The 11,337-nt window shown below is 34.9% G+C and overlaps 1 protein-coding gene and 1 pseudogene across 1 annotated transcript; one reads left to right on the top strand and one right to left on the bottom strand.

Annotated features, from left to right (window-relative positions):
* The window catches only part of LOC140985914 (SKP1-like protein 21), an 8,610-nt pseudogene extending 5,222 nt beyond the window's left edge, over positions 1-3,388 (top strand).
* A 1,573-nt stretch (positions 3,389-4,961) lies between these two features.
* Positions 4,962-10,514, bottom strand: LOC140986575 (signal peptide peptidase-like 4). The gene is made up of 14 exons (XM_073454879.1): positions 10,196-10,514; positions 9,159-9,317; positions 8,970-9,081; positions 8,545-8,664; positions 8,287-8,438; positions 7,994-8,176; positions 7,497-7,531; positions 7,232-7,394; positions 6,974-7,027; positions 6,786-6,878; positions 6,547-6,689; positions 6,151-6,221; positions 5,471-5,554; positions 4,962-5,319 (listed from the first exon to the last, which is right to left on the bottom strand). Exons 1-14 carry the CDS (start codon positions 10,328-10,330, stop codon positions 5,210-5,212), a joined length of 1,614 nt encoding a protein of 537 aa, XP_073310980.1. The 5' UTR covers positions 10,331-10,514; the 3' UTR covers positions 4,962-5,209.
* Positions 10,515-11,337: the final 823 nt, after the last annotated feature.

The raw sequence follows: 11,337 nt of genomic DNA, 5'->3' as shown, positions 1-11,337 counted from the left end.
ACTCTTATTTCAGAAGGACAACCCCAAATGCGTATATGTTGCAAACTCGGTTTCCAACCTTTAAATAACTCAAATGGCGTCTTTGGGACAGCCTTAGTTGGAACTCGATTTAATATATACACAGCTGTCTTAAGAGCTTCAGTCCACAAGGATTTAGGAAGTTTAGAGCTACTAAACATGCTCCTTACCATGTCCACTAATGTTCGATTTCTCCTCTCAGCTACGCCATTTTGGTCCGGAGAACCAGGCATAGTATATTGGGCAACAATCCCATGTTCTTGGAGAAATTTCGCAAACGGACCAGGTGCCTCTCCATTCTCAGTGTATCTACCGTAATATTCTCCACCTCTATCTGTTCTCACAATCTTAATATGTTTTCCACATTGCTTCTCCACTTCAGCCTTAAAAACCTTAAAGGCTTCTAGTGCTTCGTTTTTGTTATGAAGCATGTAGATATACATGTATCGTGAATAATCATCAATGAAAGAGATGAAGTATTTCGGACTTTGAATGTCCATATCTGGACAACAAATATCTAAATGTATGATTTCTAATATTTATGTACTCCTCTTGGCACCCTTTTTAGACTTATTAGTCTGCTTTCCCTTTATGCAGTCCACACATGTCTCAAAATCAGTAAAATCTAAAGTACTGAGTACTCCATCATTTACTAATCTTTTAATTCTCTCTATGGAGATGTGTCCCAATCTCCGGTGCCACAATATAGAGGAATCTTCATTTATAACACATCTTTTGATACCTCCTTGAACATGCATAGTGGTGTTATTATTTTGTAAAGAAATAGAGAAAAGACCATCAACCATTGTATCATTTCCAATAATATTTGATTTATAAAACAAATTTATTGTTTTATCCAAAAACTGAAATGAATAACCAAGGGGTACAAGTTTTGACTCTGAAATTAAATTCCTAGAAAAACTAGGAACATAAAATGTCTTTTCCAATTTTAAAATAAAACCACTATCCAATATAAGGCAGCAAGTCTCAATAGCCTCCACATGCGAAGACATCTTGTTTCCTGAATAGATGCTCCGCTCATTTTCTATTGGCTTCCTTAGGTTTTGCATACCCTGCAAGGTATTTGTAACATGGATTGTAGAACCAGAATCAATCCACCATGTGTTATAAATTATATCAACCATATTAGATTCATAACAGACAAATGAAGTAGGCATACCTTTCTTTTCAAGCCAGTCCTTAAATTTATTGCAATCCTTCTTCATGTGTCCCGTCTTTTTACAGAAGAAACACTTGGATTCTTTCTTAATGTCAGGTTGGGGTGGAACTATTCCTTTCTCTTTTCCTTTGACTTTGGCTTGCTTCTTATACTTTCCTTGTGTAGTCATAAATATATTATCACTCGTTTCCATCAACAACCTTCCTTCCTCTTGAACACACATGGTAATTAATTCATTAATTGACCATTTATCCTTATGTGTGTTGTAGGAAATTTTGAAGGATCCATATTGATGTGGAAGAGTGCATAAAATATAGTGCACAAGAAAAGTTTCAGACATTTCCACTTCTAGTGTCTTTAGCCGAGCCGCTATGTCCCGCATTTTCATTATGTGCTCTCGCACACCTCTCACACTGGTGAGCCTTAATGAAGAGAATTCCATCATTAGGGTACTTGCAAGTGCCTTATCTGAAGACTGAAATTGTTCATCAATAGCCTTCAACAATTCTCTGACATTATTATGCTGATCGACAGAACCACGCATACCAGCAGAAATTTTGGTCTTTATGAACATTACATAGAGTCGATTAGATCGCTCCCATTTTTCATAAAGATCAACATCATCAGGAATGCTGTTTTCAGTAATAGCAGATGGTTCGTCTTTCCGTATAGCATAATCAATATCCATCCACCCCAATTGAAGAAGAATTCTTTCTTTCCATATTTTATAATTATCGCCCTTTAGTTCGGGAATGTCACATTTCACATCAGAAAAACTCGCAGGTTGTATAACTGCACAAAATATCATATGTTTAAAATTTTGAGACAATATCATGTTTTACCAATGTAATTCATGTTTTAAAAATCTAATGACATAAAATTTGCCTGTGGGCTTAAATTTTAATTCAATAAGATTTTTCTGTAACTTTATGATAAAACTATCGAAATGAATTTTCCTTAACTCCTGTGTGTAAATTAACAAAAATATATTTTGATATTTTAACCTAATTAGTTATATAAATATAATAAAAATCCCTGTGGGGAAAAATTTATTATGTCTATATAATTAATTACAATTGATGTCCATTATGTGATCCAAATCCACTTAATGCATAATTTTCATAATTAAAGATGCTGTGGCTATTCCTCAATTATTTAAAATTATACGGTTCACCGGACAAAATTTTGGCTTTACTTAATGCTTTATATAATAATTATTTCGCAATCAACACTTTCCAAGAGTGCTCCCAGGAAAGATAGGTAGGGCTAAGGCCCTTTAAATACCTAACTCCTAGACAGAGCAACATTCCTCAGGGAGACCAGTGGGTAGTCAAAGCAGTTTAAACCGATCTATGAAGAACTCCCTCAGATCATGTTTTCTTACGTCACATTATAATTATTATTTAACTTAATTATCCACATTTATGTGAATCTTTATAAGCCAAAACTTTTCATTTAATATCTTTATATTCACATTTTTACTTAATATGAACAAATACGTTCCCCATCAGTTTTTCTCTTCAACCAGAGTAGTGATAAAGTGAGGATCACATTTTGGTGAAAATGTGGGCTTCTCAGCAGTTTTTCTTTTTTATCAGAGTAATGATAAAGTGAGGATTATTTGTTCATTTGTGAATATCTGAAATAAAATATTTATTTTATAATATTATATTCACATAATTTGCATTTCATAATTTCAAGAATAAATGCAAGCATAATATTAAATTTGCATGTACACATCAAATAAATATTCATAATATTTGACATTTTATCTAACATGCAAAAAATAATTTCTAAACATGTATTAGAAATTGCTTCGAATTTTGAATTATTTTAATGTATACAAATTATTTAACCAAATGCTATATGTATATATCGCATTATACATATAACTTAATAACACATTAATTATAATTTATTTTTTTAAAAAAATAATAATAAATTAATGCATTAAATTTGTGGGTCAAATTTTAGATGCAACTGGACACATTTCACGTGATTGAGTTTCTGTCTCAATAAATGAGATCTAATTGTGTCTGAATTCATGCATTTCAACCGATGAATTCAATTGCAGGAATAAGAATTAACTTCGAAGTCTTCTTTCTTCTCCAACTTCACCGAAAACATCTTGCTCTCAAAAACTTCTTACAAATTTCAAGACTTCAACCGAGAACTTCATATTCCGATTAAGAAAAAATTCTCCGAAGAAATTTCAGGTAAATTTCTTATTATTTATGGTATACATATTTCCAATTTTTCGTAAACTAAAGTTCATAAATCAATTTCTTAAAGTTCAAGCTATATTTGAAAACAAATTTTCAAGGCAGAGTATCACTGCTCTGATACCAAATGTTAGAATTTTTTTCTCAGAAATTCATGTTTTGCACGTATATAAACATGATATATAATATGCGGAAGCGGGTCGAGAATTACCTCCGGCCATTGAAAATTTGTTAAAGATTTCTGATTTCTTTTCAATTGAAGTCTTCTAAACACTTCAACATTCCTGTAGATGGTGTATTTTCTGTATGAGATTGTGTGTTTAGGGACCTCAATACCTTCGGTATTTATAGGCACACTCATACCATCACCGAGTGTTTTGGGAGCTCGAGATTCAAACCAAATTTGTATACGTATATCAATGTTCAAAATATGAGGCTGCCGTGTACAAATTTTTTCAACAATTGTTGGCAATGGCCGTCGTCATATTCAACACGTTTATTTTACGGGTCACAATTACTTACATTATATTTTTATCTGGTGTCCGACATGATACTATGTGTGTATATAAATATCTATACATATATACACAATGATTCCCTGTTCAAGCATCCGCTACGAATCTACACTCTTGCTTTGCTGTGCTCCATCTGAGCCTCATCCCCCTCCCAACACAGTTGGATCAGTCTTCTGTTCTACTGAGCTGCATGCATCCGTGGAGAGTACTGTACCAGGAACTCAATATGTCCTAAACCCAGCATAACTATCTTAAATCTGTTCCGAATCTCTGCCCTAGCACCTAAAATTTGCTTATCATAGTTTTTTTACCCTACCCCTTTCCAGGCCTAGATGGGCTCCCGCGATGATCATCCGGAGACACCTAACTTCGAAGCAAAATCCGGCCAAAGCATATTTTGGTCATTCTTGTGTCTGTTACGGTGCCCTGACACTTCAAGATAAAGGAGGATCAATGGTTTTCCAACTTCAAGATAAAGGAGGATCTGCCTACCAACAGGACTCCTCGAGATCTGGAACATGTTACGAAGAATACAAATTTTGAAGTTCACAGACAAGTTTCCACATTCCGAGAGATTAAAATTTTGATGTTTTGAATTGAATTCATTCATCTTCACAGAAAATGAGTATGTTTTCAGTTGGTGTCAATGAGTTTGTTATATTGTACTTACAAACAAAAGATCATGTAACTTGAACGTCAAGAAGCATTTGCAGGTTTCAATGCGCTACAAACTACTTCGACCTTTCAATAAGATGAGGGTCAGTCGTGATATATATTTTGCCAAATGTTTGTTATCAGCTCCTTTCATTTTAAAATCATTTTTTGTATTGGTTTTCCGATGCCCAGCAATCTCATACGGTCCCTCACTTTGGAAAACCAGGTTTCTAAGCCAGGTTGAATCGAGTTGGACGAATATTTCGCTTACGAGTTTCGAATTCAAGATCTCGTTCAAGAGAAACTACATCACTGGTCCCTCTGATCTATTGTCTATGTCTAGAATTCTTCAAAATGCAATATGCACATGTATTATACACACACATCAACACGTTTCATTAATCTAATCTTTGAGTAAACTTCACTGATCTAAATTCTGTGATCCAATGGATGTTTCATCTACTGTTTCATGCATATATACAAATACATATACGTTACCATGTTTCACCATTCATCTAAATATATATGAAACAGGAGATGAAACACACGTAACAAAATATAAACACAAGGTACCCACTAAGTCATCATGTAAACTGAACTAGATTTAAAATTTGAAGTCATCATCGGTCATTTGGTTGAAGTTGAACGTGTGGACAAACTCTCTCCGGATCCCCTCGGTTCCACAGATGATTCAAATCACCTCTCTTCTTCGCCAATGCTATGAATGTGCCTGAAACCAGTACAAAAAAATCAATTGTGAATCTATTGTAGGGTATGCTTGAAGTTAAAATTGATGATAAGATAACAATCTATTAGGAGTGTCATGTATCCTACTAGTTTTCCTTGTGATGAAGTTCGACCTCGTTTTCATTGTTACTTACCTAGCGTGAAAGGGACGATGTAAAGCAGAGCCGGTTGTCCATGTCCGTCCATCAAGTTTAAAGCCACATAAGTGGTGAGAAGCCCTGTGATCGATCATAAGAGATTGAAATATGAGGTGAACAAAAATGGCTATAAGTAAACAGACAGAGACGAGAGCTTTAACTATTTTTTCTTAAAACGATATTGCCCATCCGTTCCCAAGCCTACTACTAATATTGTCAGCAACAATGTCGAAAGTAAAGCACTGAGATATGAATGCCATAAATTGAAGTGATTATTTTCCAACAAAATTTATTGTGATCAGAAACACATTCACAATGCAAGAGTATGTTCTCAGCAACATGTTTTGTGTTTCAGTTCTCCGAGTCGTTAGTAAATCATATTTTTGAAGGGCAGATTCCATCGATCCCACGAAGTTTGTTCTGGTTCAATCTCGAACCACAAAAAAAAAAAAGCGAAGAAAGAAAGGGCACTAAGGACGCCGTCCGTGGTTAGGCAATTTTACCTATGTTAACATTCAAATTCGTCGTCATTCACTTTCAATATATCTTTATATCAAGTAAAAAACGAAGAGTGGATTAGGACAAATGCTGCTTATGCTAGAAACGTACGCATTGGATTACAAATTGTTGTCATCGATAGAATTCTCATTTCAAATCAACTTAAAATTTAATCATACCTAAACCATAAGCAATCATTGCCCACAGAAAGTATCCATCCTTCAGACTTTTCTTGGACAGCCGATCATATCTGAAAGGATGCATAAGAAAAATTTAACAGAGTGGTGATATGTGAATATTTAAGACCGATGAGGGTTTACAAAAATAAATATTTCAGCACATGTATTCACTGGAGATATGAATATCGAACTTTAAGATAAGTACGATTTGAATAAAGTGGCGTAAAAAACATGATTCTAAAAAGAAGAAAATTAAATAATATGTATGTAACTGAAACTTTGATTTTAAAGAGAGTCATGTAGGGATCTCAACTAGTTGGAACTAAGGGTCATAGAACAAGAAGCATTAATAGTCTAACAATCACGTGGAGGACTTGACAGCCATTGAGCTCAAACCTCAAGGCAAATGCTATTACTAGTCCTGGTAAAATGACATCTCCAAATCCAATGATACTGTATCCGCCCCAAGGATCAAACATTCGAGGGATTTTTAGCAGCATTGGGATGCCATCTTCTCCGCTTCCATCACCACGAGCTACCTAAGAGACCAAGCAACAAACTTTAGCTTAATCCCATAAAAAATCACATAGGCTCGATGAGTTTCAACAAATGAAATTCATGTAGTGCTCACTCACCACTATCATGATGCTCTCATGGAACCACCATTTGGAAACGAAGACCCAAAAAATATCATACAAGAATGCACAGCTCAGTAGAACCGTGCCCACCTGAGGATGATGTGGAAACGTATGACAACAAGTTATGTTTCTCCGCAGTGTGAACTACTTCATTGATCTAAAAGAATTTGAATCTTGGTTATTACCTTGAGATTTGGAACTCGTATTATTTGGAGAACAGTTATAATCAAGGCAATGCCCTGTTCCAGAGAAAACAAGTAATTAGGGCTCATTCCATTCCGAAGAGGAAGTTACACATCAATAAGGAAGATGGGCAGAGTATGGAATTTAGAGTTATCGGCGTCTATGAAAACAAACTGAAACACATGTTCTTCTTATATATCCATGGGAAAATGCAATGAAAATGGAAAGTAAACTAAAAAGAAACAGAAACTGTCTCGTACAAGTATATCTTGACCAATCCAAGCAAAGGAGACACGTCGGAAAACTGCCCATAAAACAGCAAATGCAATGCACAAAGGAGAAACAGCAAGTGTAAGATAAGCTATGGCTCCCAGAAAAGGTACTTTTATATACGATCCGGCAGCACGTTCAAACCATCTGAAACTATATTAAATTGTTGTAAGTCCAGTGTTTCAAAATCCAAAGCATCAACTCAAATCCCATGAAGCACAATAAGCATAATTTGAGGAAAAACACAGTACATACCATGATAACAGAGCCACTAGACAAGTTTGCAAACCCTGTAAGCCCAGCAAGACAACGAACCAGCATTCAGTAAAAGAGAAAATATTTATGTATGCAAATGAATGTACCCTTCATTTAACTGACACTAGTGAACATATTCAATACATAAAACATGATGAATTTACTTCTTAGAAACAAATCAATCATAATCAAAACTCATACATAGCATATGTAGTTAAAAGGATTCCTCACTATTATCATACTGCATTACAAGTTTTGGTGAAAACATCCTATACTAAAATTCCCAAAATCTTTGTATTAACTTGTGAATCCTGTAAAGAACTCGAATGTCTGATTATGTCCTACACTCTACAGAACTTTACCATTTTTTAGTTTTTACCAAGTTTTGTAGAAAATATGCCCATAACTTTAAATCACACTCCTCAATAAATGCAAATACCTATCTATTGACACATGAATCCTGAAAAGAACCAGTGTGTTGCAAAAGATTATAATACCTCCATGCCACCAATGCAAAACACAACCACCAGAATCTCAATAAACACATAGGACATCAACTTGTAGAGCATAATTAAGAACATAGAAGCAATCACGACAAACAAAATTGCTGATGCAATGTTGATTTCCATGACACCGCTGGAACTATATGTCTCCTTGCTGAGGTATTCATCAGACCCATCCTGCCAGATCAGCATAAAATGTTAATTGTGTGACAATGTTTGCACAATCAGCAAGGAGACATATATATTACCACGAAGTAGAGTGCTAACTTCAAATCAGAATGCGCTACCTTCAAGAGCTTCTCCTGCTCAATAGCTGCTTCTTTTGCAGTCCATGCAGACCAATAAGATGCACATAATATTGTACCAACAGCCATTAGCCAGAGGAACACCTCAGCAACATCAACCGCTGGTCGTTTTGGAGAGTACAACTGAATGGAAACTGAGACAAATGCAAATCTATAAAGGAAATATTATGAAATGCCTCATATGTAGACACAAACCCGAAAACGATAAAAGTTAAACTGTTCGAAGGAAAGTCTAATTACCATTTGAGTTATCCCTCGTACTCTGTATCAAGGTTGCATCAACATCCAATGAGAGCATAACAACCGGAATGTGAACATTTACATTGGTTTCGTTTGCCTTACAAACCATCTTGAAGAGTTCTGGAGAATTTGTTAGTTAGATCATAATGGAGCATAATAACTTTGATGTAGAGTGGTATTCAGCAAGAAACATACATCGTTTTTTTACTGGGACATTAGGTTCAAAAATAAGAAGAGTAGTCATGACTTCTAAAAAGTTACCTATAAGAAGCTGTTGCTACCTAATCACAAGAAGACAAAGAAACTACATCTATAGTTCTATACATGAGTCAAATTGGAAGTTTAATATTAAATATGCTCTATTACAGGAACACTAGTTTCCAATTTACAAACCGCAATTCATGAGGCTGATAAAGAAAATAAACCTGTCCTGTTGTTTATTATAAGTAAAGCTGAAGCTCCAGCAGCTTCTGCAATGTCTGCTTTGGTGACAAAACTGCAATTTCCCCGATGCGCCAACATTACCTCACCTGTAATCTATACAATAGCAAAGGGCTGTAATATGAGGAAGATACATATGATGATTACTAAACACTCAATTTAAAAGAACAAACCTTGTTCTTAGGTTTACTACAACAATCAGGAGGATCCGCAAGAGCAACTCTTGTAAGGTTTGCACGCTTCTCTTTCGATTCCAAGGTGGGGCCAAATCGAGCTCCTACACCCACAAACTCTGCCACTTCTTTACCATTAATCCATACTGGTACTTTAACCTATTTAAGTTACAAACATAAATGGAAGTTAGAAAGGGTTAATAACTTAACTCGATTACATTGTTTGTAAGAATCTACCAATGAATGGAGCAAAAGTTATGAAATATGGAGGCGTCTCCAGTCAAAACTTCAGCATCGTAACAAGAGAATGTTACGTTATATTTAACATAGTGCATAAAAACATTAATTAAACATGTGGTATGATAGAAATTTAGTAATGCTGCTCCACTTATGACCCACTTTACAGCACAATTTATGTCTCTTTGGAAATTGCATCCTCATATTTGTTACATAAGGTGTAAAAGACACAAAATGGAACCATGAATTAATCAGGGACTTTAGCGGAGAAGAAGTAAATGCTCAATAAAATGTCAAAGTGCCGGATAAGTGCCAACATCCCACCGCATTTACTTTTAGCTTCTTTCCCTCTATAATTGCAGTTTCCTTTCCTAACTATGTCCAAGATCCAGGTGCAAACAAAAAAGTGAGACATCTATGTATCGATGTGAAATCTATCGAATTCAACAGACAACTCTCACATGGCACCAGATGAATAAGCAGAGAAAAATTTAAGACAGAAGCAAAAAGCAACAAAAGGCTAGCGTAATATTCCAAGTAACAGCTTTCCTAAATACAAAGACACAAACATATGACCCAAAACTCCAAACGGCAATCATTCAATAGATACAAATGTAACAGATTATAAATGGGTGAACAAAAGAATCTCAAGTCTACACCCCCGTTCTACCGGTGCCGAGACCTGGACTCGGTCAAAAACCAAGAAAGCGCACAAAAAAACCAGCTAATATGCCAGGAAATGCAAAAAAGATCGATCTTTAACATCAAGAATCGATTAAAAAAAAAAGAAGGATTTTTACCAGTACAAAGTTGTTATTGCAACCAGGCCTCGCCGGAGCGAAATCATCTTGATGAATTATGTCGCCTGCAAACACTACACAACCACTCAACAACGCAAAAATTGCACAGTAGAAAGCTCTGTTCTTCATCTCCATCAACCCAGTAAACAAAAGTTCAAAAGTCAGAAAGAAGAAAATTTTCCGTATTTGAAAAGGAATGGTTCAAAGGGTCAGCTGGCATTTATTCAAATTTTAATTGCACTTGGAATATTTTTTTCCAGAGATGTGAAAGCGGAGACAAAATGATTAGAGATATACACGAGTGATTCATGGGAAACGTAGAAGGGGCTGTTTGGCTTCCGATATTGCTTTCATTACCTGCGGGATTTTTCCACGCTGTGCGGACTTGCCTACATCGGTGAAATGGTACTTGAACTTTCCCACTCGATGATCCTTCGGCCACTCGCAACGGCGGCGCGTGTACGGGCACGCGATCTCGAGGCCTCTGCATTAAATAGCCGCACGTTTTGTATTTGTGAGATATCAAGTACTTTGTATAGTTGGCTCATTTTCATATATATTTTTAAATTTTCTTGATATATATATATATATACATTTTCATATATATTTTTAAATTTTCTTGATGTATATATATATATATATTTTATATAGTTTTAAGATTTTTTTTATTTTTAAAATCATTTCTGTTAAATTAGTTTGGCAATAAAAGATTATAAAGGTCATTTTAAATAGAAAAAATAAATCAAATAAAAATAAGCATTATCTATATAAATTAACAAAAACAAACTTTTTTTTATAATTTGGAACTTGTCTCCAAACACTATGTAATTTCATCAAAACAAAAACTTTCGTGAGAAAGTTTTATAGATCAATTTTGTGATGTTAATCTCCGACACGATTCGATTCGTGAAAAACTATTAGTTATGCTAAAAATATTAATTTTCACTTTAAGTATGACTCCGTTTAATCCGTCTCACGAAAAAAGAACCTTAACACCGTCTCACAACAAACTTACTCCAATACCAATTACCACCATGATTTATTTTGATCATATATTGTAACGTCCCGAAAATTTTAAGGTCCACGTAAACCACATGCATGCAATTATTAAATTCTGTTGTATTTTAATTAAATTTTTTAAC

The sequence above is a fragment of the Primulina huaijiensis genome, chromosome 10, assembly GCF_012295235.1.
Source record: "Primulina huaijiensis isolate GDHJ02 chromosome 10, ASM1229523v2, whole genome shotgun sequence".
NCBI lineage: Eukaryota > Viridiplantae > Streptophyta > Magnoliopsida > Lamiales > Gesneriaceae > Primulina > Primulina huaijiensis.
This window is presented reverse-complemented; position numbering and strand designations above follow the sequence as displayed.

Coding starts and splice junctions, on each gene's coding strand:
- LOC140986575 (XM_073454879.1), bottom strand. CDS start 10,330: ATGGAGATGAAGAACAGAGCTTTCTACTGTGCAATTTTTGCGTTGTTG. Junction 9,082..9,158: donor GTAGTAAACCTAAGAACAAG/GTTTGTTCTTTT, acceptor GCTATTGTATAG/ATTACAGGTGAGGTAATGTT. Junction 6,690..6,785: donor ATGAGAGCATCATGATAGTG/GTGAGTGAGCAC, acceptor TTGGTCTCTTAG/GTAGCTCGTGGTGATGGAAG.